Here is an 18,743-nt window from a genome sequence, read left to right as displayed (position 1 = left end):
AATTTCCTGCACTGCTGCTGAGGGACTCAGCCCATTTGCCCATGAGCTTGTCCAGAAAAATGAACATCCCTCTTTTATTGCCATTCATGGTTTTATCACTTACAAATTACTCCCATTTCTAAGATTTACTTAAACTCGTTTCTGTTTTCTACTTTTGTGTACTTTCATAGTCTTCAGATTTCTTAATTAGCGACTAGGAGATCAAAATTAGCACTATAAAATATCCCAAGTCTGTCCCTGTCCTCTCGCATGTGTGTGACTGCTTCCTTTCCCTTATTCAAAGCATTCCTGAATTATTCCTCCAGGAGCCCTTACAGTTCTTCTTGTTTAACTAGGAAAATAACAGCCTCCTTCAAGCATCATCTTACACACTTATAATATTCCCCAAATCTAAGAAGCCCCACTCACATACTGAGTATTTACTATCCAAATGCAATCCTAACCATCTATGGGTACATGAGTCAGATGCTAGTGAGGGGGCTTCCTCTGGCACTCCCATGAAGTATGCACACATCACACATAATTAAGACAAATACCAAAATAAAAGTGTTAGCCAGGAGTAGTGGCACATGCCTGCAATCCCAGCACTTGGGAGGCTGAGGCAGGAGAATCGAAGCAAGTTTGAGACCAACTTGGGCTACAAAATGCGCTCAAGGCCAGCCTGAACTACAAAGCACAACCCAAGACAGAAAAATAAATAAATGAATAAAAGTGTTATTTTTTCAATCTCTCTTCAGTCTCAGTTTCTCTTTTGCTTTTGGCAGTAGTGATACAGTTCAGCAACTTGTATAAAACTTAAGAGAAGAAAATGCTTTTATTAATCACAACATGAAACTGACATGCAATTGTATTAGAACTGAACCAACATAACTAATGCTGTTATAAAATTTACATTTCTCACGTCTATTTCAGAGGAAAATTTTATGTACTACAGCTTTTTTTTTGGTGTTACAGGCCGATTTCAGTAAATTTAAAAAAAAAACAGTACATAGCAATTAACATATATTCTCAAACTGTGCTAAGACACAGTTAGAAAGGCAACTGTAAAATCTGTGATAACAACCAGCAGGATTAGGACTGTTCTGTTAAACATTAAGCATCACCTTCCTCTTTCAGCTGTTGAATCAGTGCACTCTTTTATGGAGAAGACAAATGTTTGTTATGGGAACCACATGATTAGCAAATCTCTTCTTACATAACAGACACTTGATTGATCAAAGCTCTAGCTGAACAGAAACTGGTCAACTTTTTCATTTGCACACAGGGAAGGAAATATGAAATGCAGCTGTTAGAATCCTATAACTCATGTTCACAGGGACAATGAATTATTACTGGGAATCTCTCTGACATTATTTGCAGTTTAAAAAAAAGAGACTTCTGAATAATATCTTAAAACTGGGTTTCCATTTTGGTAATGACCTGATAACACTAACACACCTGATCTGTAGTTTAACAATTTCTTCTGTCAACTACACTTTGTTTACAATAAGGGATAGTCATAGTCTCAAACAGTGTCTCCATATAAAGCATCTTTAAATAAGTTTCATTTTCAATGAACTGAAGACTTCTTTCCACTATGTGCCCTTGGAGGTTAATTTGAGCACACATAGGTACACCTTTACCACTGGAATAAAGGTAGGCACTGAGGGGTCCTCAGAAACCCTGTCTACGTGGACGAAGGCAGGTGGAGCTCACTGAAGGAGGTGATGAGCCGGTAGTAAGTCTTCTCATCATCTGTCAGCCCCGCGTTGCCAGGTCTCACCACCACGGCTACATGCACATCCGCTTCCTCGGCAGCACTGGCCTCTGTAGGAAGTAAAGCATGGGTCAAAAACACCAAAACACCATGGCTGAGATTTGCAGCAACATTATGGGGCATGTGGCAACAGGAGTAGTGAATTTAGGTCTGATTTTTATTGATGCAACAAGATGAGCACATTTTCTTCTCCTTATACGTTTCAACTCCATGTTTAACAACTGCCTAATTGTTCACAGCAGAACAGCAGCATATCCTCTACTTCTGAGCTTCACTAAATGCCTGACCTACGAGTGCAGACAGAGCTGCACTTCGTCCGCCCATCTGCCTCCGTTCTCTCCCATGGGTCCCACCGAGACCTGAGCTGTCTCCATAAGGGCAAGCTGCAGGTGACAACACTGATTAGGCAGATGTGGGACAGAATGAATCCTACGATCCAAACAGGCCGAAGTACCCACTCTCACATCAGCCCCATGTCATGCACACTCCCTACACTACCCACCCCTTCTGCCTGGGAAGTTCCTGCTCTTCAAAATTCAGTTCAAAATGCTGTTTTCCAGAGCTACTATCATCTGCCGCAGAGCATCTGTGTGTTCCTCACACACCTGTATTTCCCTGTCACAGCACAAATGAGCACTGGCTACTTGTTTCTCCCCTCATTGGCTATGAATGCTTTAAGATCAGTGACTCTGTGTATGTATGAGAGGGTGGAATAAAACCGGAAGTTAAGTGGAATTATGTAAACAAGATATTGCAAGAGACATCTCTAACATACATTGGGCTGTACCGCTCTCTCCATTTTATTTCTATTTGAAAAATAGGGGCTGGGGATATATCTCAGTGGCATAAGTGCCTGCTTGGCAAGTGCAAGGTCATGAGTTCAATCCCTGGTACCGCAAAAAAAAAGAAAAATAACAGCTAATGCTTCCATTAATTTAGCACTTCCTAGGTGCTAGGTACTATTTTGGAACCAGGGCTATGTGAACAAAGCTCCTGCCTGATGGCGCACCCAGTCTCATCTGAATCACACAGCAGCGCAGGAAGCCAATATCACTACCCACACCCAACAGATACAGACACCGAGAGCAAGCAAGTGGCCAGGTTGAACTGTGACCCTCAGCCTCACTTCTGGTGCTCTGCAACAGCGGTTGGCAAATGAAGGCTGCCATCTGCTGTGGTACAGAGCCACACCCATTCATCTGTGTACAGTCTGTGACTGCCTGGCGCTACAAGGGCAGTTGAACAGCTGGGACAGAAGATAAGGACCATACAGCCTGCAGTATCTAGCTGTGACCTTTACAAGAAAGGCTTGCCCAGTTCTGCTCTTGGGCACTGACACCAGGTAGAAGACCCAGCTCCGCCCCAACATAGAACAACTGCTGAATCAAGATCCCCATGATTCCTCCACACAAACTCAGAGAAAGGAGTAATTCTTGGCAGGAGAGAAAAGCACATGAGTAGGGACAAAGCACAGAGCAGCTGGAGTGGGAAATGGGACATGGGTGTGTGCTAAGGGCGGACTTCTCGGGACAGACGGGCGCCGGGCAGAAATCTGGTGAGCGTGCGCGGAAACTGAGGCTTGGACTGCTGAGAGGTGGGTTTTCCACCGCTGGGACTAAGGGCAGGGCAGCAGCACAGAGACAAGTTGCTCCTGGAGACCCAGTGGAGCTGAGCAGCCCGCTCCTTTCCCGAGTCCCAGCCGCGCCCAGCACACAGGCAGCTCCTACCTGCCTGACTTCCGGGCAATGCTTTGCCCTGGCCGGGTATCACAGCTACAGGGGCTCAGATGCCAGCCTGTGGCTGCTGAGTTGGGCACGTCTGAGGACACGAGTCTCCTGTCAGCATGTCTGCTCTGTTAGTAAATACTAAGCCGCTTCAGTATTTGTTGACACAAACTCTGGATTCCTTTCCGCATCTCAAGGAGAAAGTCTTCCGCTCTCTCCTTCACACCTGGGTATCATCTGGGTATGGACTTCGACTTCTGGCTGCCGCGGCAGAGGGATCTAAGCACATGGCACCAAGACACAGGCCCACAGTCGACAGGAAGAGCGAGGCAGCCACCGGGCTCGCCTCGCCCCGGCCACACGTGCCGGTTCTCTCTCCCGCCTGAGGGGGCATGGGGCTGGCAGAGACGAGTGGCAGAAAAAAACCTTTGTATGGTACAGTCAGGAGGAAGCCAATTTCTCTTTGAGGCTAACGGGGATCATCACTATTCTTTGGAGTTAGGAATAAAGTCTGGAACTGCAACCAAAGGAAATGGCTCAGGTAAAAGCAGAAAGTCCTGAAATTATAGATGTAGGACTAGAAAATTAATAGATGTGTGGCTAAAGACAAGACTATGAAGACACTACAAGCAGTCTTAGAGGCGTTATAATCATAACCAAAAGCGAGTTATGAGAGGGTCTGGTCTGGGAGCCCATGCTGAGCCAATCCAGTCGAAGAGGTGGCTGACTGGGTGGAGAGTTCTAACCCGGTGCAGGCCCTTAATTCTAGGCTTGCAGAAATCTCCCCTCTAGAGTGCTGTGCACAACTGTAAACGCCTGTCACCCGAGCACTCAGGAGGCTCGCGAGTTTGAGGCCACCATGGACTACAAAGCAAGGCCATTGCTCAGAAAAACCAAATGGACAACCACAGTGTGCTAAGGTAATTAAACAGAAAATAAACTGCAGTTTCACCTCTGACAGTTTCCTTTAAGTGAATAAAGAAAATCAGAAGAAACCTGCTAAACTCACCAGAACAAGACCTATTACCTTTCCATGAGGAACAAAACAGCAACAGGGCTTCAAGCTGTCATTTTTCACAGAAACTGCTGGCACACCCTCACCTCACCAGAGCCACTCTTAAGGCTCTAAAAGCTACCCAAGGGTACTGTAGCTTGAAACTGTCAAAGGATCTACATAGAAATATTGGTGAACGTTTATAGCACATGTGCAGTTCGGGGGAGAGGGAGGCCAGATGAAATGGAGGCAGCTAAGGCTAGCGCTCACTGACAGTTCCTTCTCTGTGGCCTGGTAACTCGGTTAACAATAAACCTTGGAGCAGGGTGGCTGTCCATGTGAGAGCAAGCTTTACAGGGAGTAGAAAAAACAAGCAATTTATAGAAAGCCTTGAACTCTGAAGCTGACCCAAGCCAGGACACACAGGGGAGAGGCTGATCTCACTAATCCCACTAAGTCTGCCGAGTTTCCAAATCTCAAGGTAACAAATCACTCTGAATTGCTGTTGTTTACATAGATTAAAAACTCAGGTCCATTTACCCAGGACTGAAATGTAACAAAGGTATTAACTACTGAAGCCGGGCACAGTGGTGCACACCAATAACCCCAGCTACTCAGGAGACTGAGCCAGGAAGGTCACAAATTCAAGGGCAACCCTGGCAACTTAATGACACCTGTCTTCAAAGGAGCTGGGGATGTACCTCAGAGCTTCCTGGGTTCAATCCCCGGTGTGGGATTGAATGTCTACTTACTCATCAGTGACCCGCAGACATTAAGTTAGCCTTGCTCTATTTGTATTTCTCTGAGAAAAGATACAACCTCTGAAGGCACCAGGTGATCTGTGCTGGTTAACAGTTTTTTTTGTTGTTGTCTTATTTTGTTTTTTATCTTTTTGAGACAGGGTCTTGCTCTGCAGTTCAGGCTGGCCTTGACATCACTTTGTAGCCCAGGCTGGTCTCAAACTCATGACGACCCTCCTGCCTCAGCCTCCCAAGTGCTGGGATTACAGGCGTGCACCACCACACCCAGCTTGGTTAATAGTTTTTTAAAAACAGCTTAGTAAATGTGAACCCGCAACTCCTGCCCATCACTCTACACCAAAAGCTCAAGCACCAGCAGCAGAGGGAAAAAGTGTAGCTCCAACTCACTGCTTGAGATAAGAACCTTCACCAGCAGCTGGATTTTTCCTTGGACCCCATCTCTGGAAATCCTGCCACAGAGGTGACTTAGTTGTGTGGTAACACAGAGGAAGGCTGCAGAGCAGCACCCTGCGACAGACCAAGGAAGCCTCCTCCAAGAGGCCCAGGTCCTGAGTGGAGCAAAGCAGTGGCCTCCTCCCCTTGGTGTCCTCTCTCCAGTGCCCTTGCCCAGCTGAGGGTTAAGGTTAACTGTCAACTTGATTGGCTTGGAGCCATGTAGGCAACTGGGAACGCACACTTGCGGTGTGTCTGGGTGGATCGTGCACCCTCACCCCTCCTCTCTGGCACTGTTCCCCTGCTGTTTCCTGGCTGCTGTCACCTAAGCAGCTTTGCTCTGCCAGCCGATCATGGACTAAAACTTCTGAACTGTGAGCTACACAAACGTCACCTTTAGATTGCAGGCGGGGGATACCTGGTCCCAGCAAGGAGCAAGCTGATAACACAACAGCCTGTGTCCCTGTCACAGACACAATCTATCGAGAGCCTCAGCACAGTGCACAAAGTCCTGTTCTGGGAGCAACAGAGAGTGTGAGCTTGGTCCCAGAGACATTTACAACCCCAAGTGGAAAGGAAAGAACAAGAATATGCACAGCTGCAATTCTGAGATACAAACACGACTACAAACACCAGAAATTGGCCCACCCAAGATGCACTCGCAGGTGGGAGCGGGTGGGAGAGTGTGGAAAGTCTCCACACCCAGCGGCCCGGGGAGGACCCACACAGCCCACCTTCCTATGCGCCTGTGCTCTGGTTTCCGCCTTCACTGACTTTCCCTCCTGTATTTCCCTAGAGGACTCACGTCCTTACAGATGCTGCAGCATGACCGTCCGATCTGGTGGAAAGAACTACACAAATCGTTTGTACTGCCAGTCAACTGCACACCATTCTGTGCACTCAGTCCTTAGAGTGACAGTGTATAATGCTAACGCACTGTGCACATGAAGAGGGGCAGGCTGGAAAAGTATTATGTGCATCTTTACACTGTGACTCCAACATGATGAAGCCTGAGATCTACAACCTGGTAGGCACCGAGAAAAGAGACCAGCTGAGGGTAGACAGAGAGGAGGGTCTGCTCTCACGGATGGCAGTGGAACGGTTCCACCGGGATGACAGGCAGACTTCAACTATGTATAGTTCCCTCTCTTCCTTTCCCGTAAGGCTAGAGCCGACCTCATTTCTGTTAAATGTGCCTGGTTCAGGTTGACCGTTACTTTCATGCCTGTAACTAACCATCACCTACTGTCCTGCCTGTGTGCTCCACACCACAGTGATACCCCAGGCTTTCCTTTGATATGCCCATGCAATTCGGGCACACCGAGGGGTGGTGAGGAACCACAAATAAGGAATTAAACGAGCAGAATCTGTCTTTCTACTGTTACAACCTTCAAGGATTAATAAATGGAGACAGAGTGGATAAGATGGCTCACTGTTTCGTTTTATACAATTACTATACTTTTCAAGAGTCGCCACATAAACATTTTAAAAAGAAAGGTGTGTTTGTCCTGCAAGGCCAGGCTCCTCCCCGGAATCCGTAACGTAAGAAGTCCAGGGGCATGGTGGTATGTGCCTGTAGTCCTGTGCCTATACCAACTCAGGAGGATAAGGCCGGAGGAGTGCTTGAGCCCAGGAGGTGCAGTCCAGCCCGGGCTGATCACTACTCACCTAAAGTAACGTCTGTCAGAAACAAGATGTTGCTGGGTGAGCATCCAATGCTATCTGCAATCTTCCGGTAGCTCTCACTCTCCACTTTATGTCCGATCTTGGTATCAAAGTGACCATCAAAAAGCTGAACAGAGAGAAGAGAGGAAAACTATCACTGACACCACATTCTTTTCTTATATCCTTTTTCCCTGAAAAGCATGAAATTATATATGACTTTATTCATTCAGTAAGTATTTACTGAACATCTACTTTACTAGAGAACTTTATGGCCACTCAAAAAAAGTAAATAAAGGTTTTATAGCAGTAAACATTTGGAAGAAGACATACATAAGACTACATGCCACGTGATTTCCACAGGCATTCATTTTATATCCAAAATCATTAAGAGACACATTATCCTTCTGATCCTAGAATGAAGAGATGTATCTAATTTGTCATTAGTAAGTTATTATTTTACTTTCAAAAATTTTCATTTTCTAATTAAAAATTTTTTCAATTCTACCCTCGTGCTAGTGGATGTTCTAACCATCATAGAAGTAAATGAAGTCAAATGTGTCACTTGTTTATAACCAACAGTAATTAAAATAAACCCAATAAACCCATGTTTAGGATTAGCCATTATGATATAATCATCTGAAGGTCTTCAGACCTTCTCACAAACTAAAAGCAAGCCTAATGATCACTCAGAATTAAGGAAATATTAAGTTTTTTTAACTTAAGATTGGTTTTGTATATACCTTTTCTCTCATTTTGCCTTATGTGGTAACTAAAGAATAAGATTTTTACTGCTGAACTCAGTAGGTAATTTTCATGCCCTGTCTACTTTTACCTTATTGCCTACTGTATGACAGCAGAAAACAGCTTTATATCTGTATTCAGAGGACAGTCACTAATGACTAAAGGGTTTCACTATTAGTTTCATATTTGATTTAGAAATAAGATAAAAAGTAGGAAAATTAAATGGGACAACCTCTAAAGCCGAAGTATTCTCTGCAAACTCTAAGGGCTCAATAAATATTTATGTTACGGCTGCAAATGTAGCTCAGTGGCAGAGTGCTTGCCCAGAGTGAATGAGATGCTAGATTCAATTAGATTCAATCCTAAGCACTGCGAGAGACAGACAGACAGACAGACAGACACAGAGAAACAGACCGAGAGACAGAGACAAAGGAAGGAAAGAAGGAAGGGAGTGAGGAAGAGAAGGAGTTACCTGGCCAAGTTACCTGTGTATCACTAAGTTCGTCCTGTATTCAGTTGTCAGCACTTTTTTCTCTTTATGATGCTGGGGTTCAACCCACAGCACTCGCTTCATTCCTACGCTACACTCAACCCCAGTCAGCACTTCTTTTTAAAGTTTTAAATGTATTCCCTTCTGCTGATCGCCCTACCCCAAGCTGTGGGGTTGAGACACAGAGATGAGCAGGAATTTTCTTGTGTATAGGAAATGTGCAGGTAATTTTAATTTACCACTGTGCTTCATAATGTGCCCAATTATCTTACATAATAATGCAGGGGATTTTTTTCTCCTGAAATAAAACACATACCTTTCCAAAGTGCCAGAAACAAATGAGACTGCCTTGTGCTTTGCTGCATTCAGGAAGTCTTCAGGGGACTGGGACAGAGCTCAGTAGCACAGCACTCGCCTAGCATGCACAGGGCCCTGGGTTCAGTCCCCAGCAACACACACACATACACACACTCTCCGTTAAGCCGTTCTTCAGACTGTGCACAGTCCTATTTTGCATCTTCCCTAATTTTATTATTTTTCCAAACACAGAATAAGCTTTTGCTTTCCTGTAAACGTTCCACATGCTAGGCAAGTGCTCTACTACTGAGCTACATCCCTAGCCTTTCCTTAAAATTTAATTTGAGGGCTGGGGATTTAGCTCAGCGGCAAAGCGCTTCCCTGGCAAGTGCAAGGTCGTGAGTTTGGTTCCCGGTACCGGAGAAAAACAACACCAAACAAAAAAATTTAATTTGAGACAAGGTCTCACTTAGTTGCCTAGGCTGACCTTGAATTTGCAAACGTCCTGCTTCAGTCTCCTGAGTATGTGGGATTATGGGAAGTACCACCAAACCCAAGCACAGTAAATTTTACCTTTATGCAGAAGAAATTATAAATATAATATAGCTAAAAGTGATTTTTTTGATACTTTATTTTATATAACCAAAGAGCATTTCACTACTCTCCTCTGGGTGTTGGTTTCCTAATACTGGGAAGATAGCTGATTTACATGCCAGCTCAGGAGTTGGTATGTATGTACACACATGCATGTTTTTACACACATACAGTAGCCAGTTGTAACACTTGCCCTTATCTAAAATCACCTCAGGTGGATGTTTAAATGCAAGCCCACAGCCCCATTCTACATCTACCTGTTCAGATTTAGTAGGAGGCAAAGCCCAGGGATCTACATTTTTAATGAACTCCTTAGGTAATCCCGATGTACAACAAAGTTTAAGAGATTTTGATCCAAAAACTGGCATCCCATAGTTCCCCTTTCTCTATGCAATTCCCATTTCTTTTTCTATTTTTTTTCTTTTGGTTTTCTGAGAGAGTCTCACTATGTATTTCAGGCTGACCTTGAACTCAGTGATCGTCCTGCCTCAGCTTCACCAGTGCTGGCATTACCAGTGTGTGCCACCATGCCTGGCTTTCCACTTCCTTTTACAGCCCATGTGTCAGCACACATAAATGTAGTCACCTGCATGTGGAGTTAGCTTATAACTCTAGCGCCTTCCTTACTCCACATTTCATGCCTCGAAAGTGTCAAAAGGAAGTAAGCCAAATAACCTACCTCAAGGACATTTCCCTCTGTAGAATGCCCAAATAACAGTTTCTGGGCCTCTACACTCCCTGAGGAATAGATGTACACCTTCATTCCAGCCGCTTTCCACCTCCTGACCGCGGGGACTACGTCTTCAAAGAACCTAGAAGGAAAAGAGTTAGGGTAAATCGTGTGAGCACTGCATGGAGGTCCACGAACACCAGGCAAGGTAAACGCCACGCACTTCTATCTGTGCCCAAACAGAACACGAGAAGCAATTCTACACAGCTCACACTCCTCAGTTCTCATAAATATGAGTGCCAGGATCATGGCAGATTAGAAGGAACCATCTGAGTGGTAAGAGTAATTTCTGACATTAAAGGATTACAGATAAATGGATGAAATGTGATTTTTTTAAATTCTCAAGAAACTCACAAAAGCAACAGCAATAATACTGCATCATATAATCTTCGATGCAATTCATGACAAGAAAAGGCTAGTTTATGTCCAATGTGTTTTTAAAAGGCACAGAAGTGCTTTTAGAAAAAGATCTGCACCAAAAAAAAAAATTTTTTGTTTGTTTTTTTTCCGGTACTGGGAATCGAACTCATGACCTTGCACTTGCTGGGCAGGTGCTATGCCACTGAGCTATATCCCCATCCTCCCCAAAATTTTTTTAATTCTGAGAGCTCAATGCTGTAAATCTGTGATTAGCCAGAAAACAGAATTACATTTTGAGAATTAAAAAAACTTACACCTTTATTATACAGGAAAAAAAAAAATTCAGAGTAAGTCAGGTAAGAGACTTGAATAATCTCACATTAGCCAAGCAGTAAACCCTGTTTGGGTTTCAGATTTCTAAGAGTCTCAAAAAAAAATTTTTTTTTCAGACAGGGTTTCACTGTATAGTTCAACTGGCCTAGAGTTCACTGCGAAGCCTCGGCCGGCCTCGAACTAACAGCAGTTCTCCTGCCTCTGCCTCCCGCGGGCTGGCATTACAAAGTGCACCATCACACCCAGCCACGCAGTTTCTTTGATCAATTCTACAGCGTTCCCATAGCTAGTAATGGAGACAGTGTGACAGGAAATAAGTGGGAAGCACAGGGAATTCGGGATGTGGGACTAAACTTTAAGAGATGACTGGAAAATGTCAGAAACGTACCAAGTAAAACAGCTTAGTAAGCTGCCTTAGCTGAAAGAGAGATGGACACCTTCAAAACCAGTCCACTTAATTTAAGTGCGTTATTTTGGATTTTTTTGGTGTGAATCTGCACCAATTGTTTTTGTTCTAAAGCAGGGTTTAAGAAGTTTAAGGTAATTTAAGTTTTCTGGTTTTCTAACTGAGGAAACAAGAGAAGGGCTAACTATCAGGAAAGCAGTCTTCTGTCTCTACACTTGTGGAAGTTCAGAGTGAAGTGGCTAATAGTCTCAGATTACTGGCATATCCTGAAATTCCAATGCATTCTTTAAAAGGTCTGTGGAAGGTGCTCAAAAATCACAGAAAAAGTGGCAGACCTGACATCCCAAGTGAGCCCAAAGCGACAGCTGCAAAATTTCACAATTTTCACTTCTCTAACAGAACAAACAGCAGGTGATCTGCCGGCCTTGGGAAGCAGACCACCAGCACCATCATTTGTGTGCTAAGGATCACATGTAACTCTGTTCTAGGAGTCACTATGTGCAAGGAAGCTGCTGTAAGCTGTGACTAAAAGTCATCTGATCATCTAAGACAGCCATGCAGGTCCGGGGAATTTAGCTGACTGAAATGCGTTAGCTCAGCTTTGGAAAAAAGAAAACAAAACAATTCACTTGTTAAAACTAATGCTTAATTTCATCTATTTTACTAATCATGCAACATACAATGCAGAGAGAGGACTACTGAGAAGCATATTCAGACTTGGGGCTGGTAAAAATCCACTCATCTGAGCACCTACTCTCCTTTCACGTGTCCAGCTGTGAACGCTGCCCTCCACATGTGGCCCTGCAGCTGTTTGAGCGCTGTGGTCTTCCGGTCCAGAGACATCTGCCAGCGCACATTGTCTACCACAGCCTGGATCGTCTGCTGGAGGTCATCCGCCCCTTCCCCAGACGCCGTGGGGATAGGAACAGCACCATCCAGGTGGGCATCTTCCTCAGCCTTTAAGTCAGAAAAACAAGAAGTTTGTTTCTTGCATATTTTTTGAAAGAACATTAAAAAGAAGACTCCAACTATCACTAGCTGTAGAATTGCTGCAAAAGATTCCTAAGAGAACAATCCCTAGCCAGGCACAGCGGTGCTTGCCTATAATCCCAGCTCTCTGCGAGCCTGAAGCAGCAGGACTGTGAGTTTGAAGCTAGCCTGGGAAATTCCATGAGAACCTGTCTCAAAAAAAAAAAAAAAAAAACAAGCACCCAGGTGTAGTAGCACATGCCTGTAATTCTAGCACTTGAGAGGCTGAGGCAGGAGGATCATCATGAGTTCAAGGCCAGTCTGAATTACACTATGGATTTTCAAGTAGGCAAGTCACTGGACTTCCCTACCCACTGTGAACACAGGGCACACTGCTTTACCCTACCCTCAGTGCCCACTCTAACCCTCCAGCACCCTACCTGCTTCCTCAGAAGGCTGACGTCCTGCCGACACTCCTCCTCCTCCCAGTGTGTCTGCAGATACTCCTGCACATTTTCTTTGATGTAAGGAAATAAAATGTCCTGGACAAAAGAGTAAAAAACGAAAAAGGAATTAGTTTTTGTTTACCGTACAAGAGCCAGTTCTTCCATAACCTCTCCAGAGCTAACTATGACAAATACATTAATGGAACTCTTCGTGAAAACTGCTCTACAGTTTTATGAATGGGACAGAGACCAACAACGAATGAGGCAAACTATACCCCACAGGCAGATCTGGTCAGCCACCTGTTTCTGTTAACGAAGTTTTATTGGAACACAGCCACACTTATTTACATAGTGTTTCTGGCTACTTTGGGGGCCACAATGGCAGAGCTAAAGACCTAGACTGAAACCACATGGCCCGCAAAGCCTAAAGAAAATATTTACTATCTTGGCCTTTACAGAAAAAGTCTACCAATTCTTGAACTACACTGCTGGACCACAGCTCCTTGAGGGCATAAAGTGAGTATGTCTTGCTCCCAGCAACACCCTGATACACAACATAGTATACAGCTCAAATATCTGGTGAACCTAGGGTGTCTGTGCACAACATATTTTAGAAAACCCAGAATCTGATCACCACAACTTTTTCCTGGTAATCAGACTACCTAGAGATTAACACTAAAAGAAGGTGATGTGTAAAATAATTCACTAGTAAGTAACCTGTCAGTAATCCATGTATTAGGAACATGATTTTCCTTTGGTCAAAATTTTATTTACTAATTTTTTATTGGGGGCTAAGGATTGAACCCCAGGCTCTTGATCCCAGCACTTGGAAGACTGAGGCAAAAGAATCGCTACAAGGTTGAGGCCAGCCTGGGCTACATAGTAGGTTCAAAGCCAGCCTGAAGAGCAAGACTCTGCCTCAAAAAAATAAAAAAATAAAGTCACCTTCTCAGCCCTTCTTTGGGTAAAATATTTACATTTACTTGCATTTGGAATATGCACATCTTTTCAAATCAAATTATGGTGCATTAAAAATTTTTTTAGTTATCTATGATGTCCAAAGATACATGAATCCTTGAGAAGGGCATGGAGAAGTGGATTAAAAAAATACAAATCACAATCCCTGTCCTGAAAGTGGCTAGGGAGCTAGTCAGGGGAACAGCAGGCAAAAACGCTGGACAGCAGTGCAAGGGCATAGCAAGCTGAGCCCAGTACAGTGGTATACAAGTCCAGGGTGCAGTGGCTGGCGACACTCTTAGGATAACCAATCTAAAAAAAAAGAAGAAAGACAGTATATGTTGTGTAGAGAAGTCTTCATATTTTACGAGAAATCCTGTAACTGAGCTGAGTCCAAGAAGTCTGCTTATTTAAATTCAGGTACAACTTTATTCAAATACTGGAAGGCACTGTGGTTAGAACTGGATAGAATCATGAGCAAACACCATGGATGAGCCTTAGCAGGAGCACACACTAAACATTACAAAAAGCTAATTGTCATAAACGCTACAAAGGAGAGGTACATAGTATTACTGGATCAGAAAAAGGGGAAATTGGAACTAGCAAGGGAGGTGAGGGAAAGCTTGGCTAGAGAAGTGACAACAGAACTGGGATCTAAAGCCATGGTTCTCACAGCGTGGCCAAGGCCTCTGACAGTCCCCGAGAGCCTTCCAGGAACCCCTAAGAACACTAAGATGTGTTTGCCTTTCTCGATTTCATTCTTTCAGGAGAGCGCAATGGGGATCCTGGGAGCAACAGGACGGGTGCTGGGACCAAAGAGCAGATGCAGAAAGAACCCAGCTGTCTTCAATAGCACGGTCAGGCCAGCTGCAAAAACAGACAATGCCATTCTTCTAACCACGTTTCCAAAGCAAGAAATAACCTCCTTATAAAAATGCAGTATTCAGTTACATTACCAAAGAAATGGGGTTTTTTATTGCTGTTTAAAACAAATAAACATTTTCTACTCAGTTTTAATTTCTAATCTAATACTCATAGAACTTACATAAATAAAAGTCCTTTGGCTCTTCAGTGATTGTTAAGAGTATAAAGGAATCCTGAGAACAACGTCTAAGAATTACCAAAGGAGGACAGGACTAACTCAGAGAAGACCAGAGGAGAGGACACAACACAGGGAACAGCGTCAGTAAGAAGAGGCTTGTGGTGGTGGGGTGGAACAACTCTAATCCTAGCACTTAGGAGGCTGGGGCAGGAGGGGTTTGAGGCAAGCCTCAGCTACACAGTGAATTCAAGGCCAGCCTGAACCACACAGCAAGGCCTTGACTCATAAAAACAAAAACACAAAAGAGGCTCATAGGCGGGATCACCTGACCTACCGAGTGTATAAAGCAGGGACTGCCAAATGTTGTCCTACCACTGTATGGTGGGCAAAAGGTCCCGAACAGGCAGTCCTACTCCCTACACGGCGGCGAAGTGTAGTATAAGTGCAGTAAGGACTCCAGTCCATGAGGCTCCAGTGTGTGCCACCACAGCCAGCACCGTACCCTTCTGATTAGCACCACGCAGACCCGGCTTCGGCCCAGCTTTCTGTAGCACAGGTAGGGCTTTCTACCTCCTCTTTTCCTCAGCTGGCTCCTCCGCGTTACACGCTTCTGGACCATTAGATTGTTTTTAATATTACAAAAGCACGAACAAATGCAAAAAGACAAAAGGAGAGAGAAGAAGAGAGAGGCAGAAAACTTTGCTTCTGGCTAACAGGCCTAAGGGATGCTGTGGTTAGGATGCAGTTAAAAGATGAGTATCAACAAAACATCTTTCCCTGTTGGTGACCAAAACAAACAATTTTGGCTATATAGCAGAATTTTTTCTTTTTTTTTAGTGGTTCTGTGTATTGAACCCAGGGCCTTGCACATGCCAGGCAAGCGCCCTGCTACTAAGCCACATCTGTAGACCCTAAAACTTTTTAATATTTCAGAAAACGCCAGTCTAAGCTCAACTCCCAAATGAAGATACACAGGGAAGTACAGTAACTATGACTTTCTTTTAACAGCAGGCATGAAATGTTTACATCCCTTTGTTATTCAGATTTCACCTGCCCCAATAAACATAAAGAAACTGCTCATGTTTGTGCTCCTGTGCATCTCAGGGGGACTCAGAAGTACATCAGCTGCGTGATGAGGCCAATTTCGCAGCACAGCTGGCAGAGAAGACTTCAGAAAGCTCAATAAAACCCATTCTTCACCTGAAACGAAGAAAATGAAGAGCTAAACTGCACAGATTTCTTCTTCTGCAAGATCCCTGCTACCCTACCAATACTCTGATGTTCTTGTTTTCCCATCATGCCCCATCTCATTCCTTCTGTCCTCCTACTTAGTGCCCCTCTCCCACCACTGGCAGCGACTCTGGTCCCACTGCAAACTGCACCAAATCACGGGTGACAAGATGCAGCACACTGAACCCGCACACGGCAGCCGTTCCTCTCCCAAGCACGTTCTATACAGAAACTAATAACTAAGAAACAAGAAACAATCTGAACCTTTGGCAGTTGGGGAATGAATAAACTAGGATTATTTATAAACTGTAATGTGTAAATAATATCCTGATACAAAACAGGATGTACTAGCTGGGAGTGGTGGCACACGCCTGCAATCCCAGCACTTGGGAGGCTGAGGCAGAAGGACTGCTGTGAGTTCAAGGACAACCTGAACTACACAGCCAGACCCCACCTCAAAAAACAAACAAAAATCAGGATGTCCTGGGACCTCAGTTGTATGTATGTTTTATTTCTTTAGTATCTGAAACACACATGATATTAAAATCCAGCTTAGTAGTAGGTGTACAGACATCATTACACTAACTTTTATTCTTTGTGTTTGGTTTTAACTTTTATTTTCCTTATTCAAAATATTTTACAATAAAAAACAAACAGGCTATGAGGTATGGTGCAATTCCACCCACTCAGAAGACTGAGGCAGGAGGTTTACTTGAGCACAGGAATTCAAGAACAGCCTGGACAACATAACAAAACTGTCTCAAAACAAACCCCAAACCAACTGTCTCAGAACAAACCCCAAAACAACTCAGATATCTTGCCCTACACCTGCTTCTTTCTCCGCGGGTCTTGCTCCTCCAGTGTCCACTCCATCATCCCTAGCTCCTAAAAGCCAAGGCTTCCTGTGGAGCAGCACCGGTAAGTCAGGGCCTCCCAGTGATTGACAGATGAAGCGCTCCAAAGCTATCAAAATGAATGCAGCGTTCACAAGGCCTAGTTCTTATTTCAGCTTTGTTGGTGCCACTCTAAATCAAAGCAGGAAGACCCTGCTGGTACAGAGTATACACATCCCTAACCTCTGCTACAGAGGTAAGGAGAGGTCGGGCAGCCCTGGGGCTGTGCTCAAGGAACTCAGCCTTTCCTCCTGGGCCTTAGGAGTGACAGCATAAGGAAAAGCATTCACCGGGATTAGATGGTCATGGAGTAAACCCCAGCCACTCTGCTTGGGGAAGTCACAGCAGTCCAAGGGTTCCAACAATTCTCAACTTCGAGGGGAAGCCCCCATCATCTAAACTGCCCCTTCCCTTTACTGATACAATTCTTCACTGTGTCTGCACCGAGCACACACAAAGCCAGGCAAGGAGGCTGGAATCTAGTGCACCATCTTAACAGCTAGAATATCTGTATTATCTGGGGTCAACATGGTCACACGCTGTTTGATTTTAGTGCAAAAGTGTTACGCAGTACAATGAACGAAACTGTGAAGATTTGTCCATTCTTTGGACACACACATTCAGTAACTATGTAAGGTAAACAATGCCTTTACATTACTTATAAAGAGCCAGTAACTATAGCTTACCCTGGTGTGTGCTACAACACGAATACTCTAAAACACACTTTAAAGCTAGCACTAGTACTGGGATATAGCTCAGTGGCAGAGTGCTGCCCTAGCATGCAGGAGGCCCTGGGGTGCACCCCCAGCACTACAAAAGGAAAAAAAATGCTCCCCAGTGAAAATTTGTACACTTAAGTCCAGCCAGGCGTAGTGGTATACACCTGTAATCCCAGCACCCTTGAGGCTGAGGCAGGACAACTGCCATGAGTTCGAAGGTAGCCTGGGCTACACAGTGAATTCAAGGTGGTCTTGAACTACATAGCAAGACCCTGTCTCCAACAACAACAAAAAATAATACCAGAAATAATTGTGATAATTTTTAACATTGGTTATATTCATTGTAGAGATAATTTCAAAATACTGCTGTAGTATTTTTCAGAAATGCTCCAATTAAACTAGGATTTTACACAGATAAAGCTGTGCATACTATTAGTGCATAGGCATCTAAGAGGTTGTTATGGTTTAGCAATACATAAAACAGGTTAGAGAACTAGCTAAGCACGCCAGCTTTTCCAAGATCCATGATTACATGCTACTAAATGTTGAAAGGCCCTATCACTCTCAGCTCAATGGTGGCTAACAAAACAACTCCATCAAGGGCCTCAAAATTCCTGAAGATCTAATTAAGGAAGCTGCTTCATAAATGCACAGAAGTCAAAATATGGATATGCTTTTCAGTCAAGTGGTTGTTTTAATGAAAAAGGCATACTCAATAAAGATAAAATTATTACTATAATATTTACTCATTTCCTTTGAAAAAAATGGGTAATAAAAGATTCCTCCTAAGAGTAATTCTTAAGAGTACAGCTATTTAAACAATTTTAAAAGTCTTCCAAGGGAACCTCACAGAGAAAATGATTTATAGTATTTAAGAACTTTAAATTTTTTCAGCCTGCAAATAAGGTAACACAGAGGCAGTAATAGTTGCTACAAGCTCACTACGCTCAGAGAATAAGAAAGCAGCTGGGCGTGGTGGCGCACGCCTATAATCCCAGCACTCTGGAGGAGGCTGAGGCAGGAGGATCACTGTGAGTTCGAGACCAGCCTGGGCTAAAACATGAGCTCAAGGCCAGCCTGAACTGCATAGTGAGACCCTGTCTCAAAAAGATGAAAAAAGGGGCTGGGGATTTAGCTCAGCAGCAAAAGCGCCTGCCTGGCAAGTGCAAGGTCGTGAGTTTGGTTCCCGGTACCGGAGAAAAAC

General features: G+C 44.1%; 1 protein-coding gene across 1 annotated transcript in view; it reads right to left on the bottom strand.

The window, feature by feature from the left end:
* Positions 1-795: 795 nt before the first annotated feature.
* The window catches only part of Enoph1 (enolase-phosphatase 1), a gene marked incomplete at its 5' end in the record, with an annotated part of 26,690 nt that continues 8,742 nt past the window's right edge, over positions 796-18,743 (bottom strand). The window contains 5 exon segments of the mRNA XM_005388244.2: positions 796-1,806; positions 7,336-7,459; positions 10,134-10,266; positions 12,038-12,240; positions 12,693-12,794. Coding sequence (XP_005388301.1) covers positions 1,667-1,806; positions 7,336-7,459; positions 10,134-10,266; positions 12,038-12,240; positions 12,693-12,794 — 702 coding nt within the window. The 3' untranslated portion in view covers positions 796-1,666.

The sequence above is a fragment of the Chinchilla lanigera genome, unplaced genomic scaffold, assembly GCF_000276665.1.
Source record: "Chinchilla lanigera isolate Chin_1 unplaced genomic scaffold, ChiLan1.0 scaffold00032, whole genome shotgun sequence".
Classification (NCBI taxonomy): domain Eukaryota; kingdom Metazoa; phylum Chordata; class Mammalia; order Rodentia; family Chinchillidae; genus Chinchilla; species Chinchilla lanigera.
The sequence above is the reverse complement of the archived record's forward strand: the minus strand, read 5'-3'. Positions and strand labels throughout refer to the sequence as shown.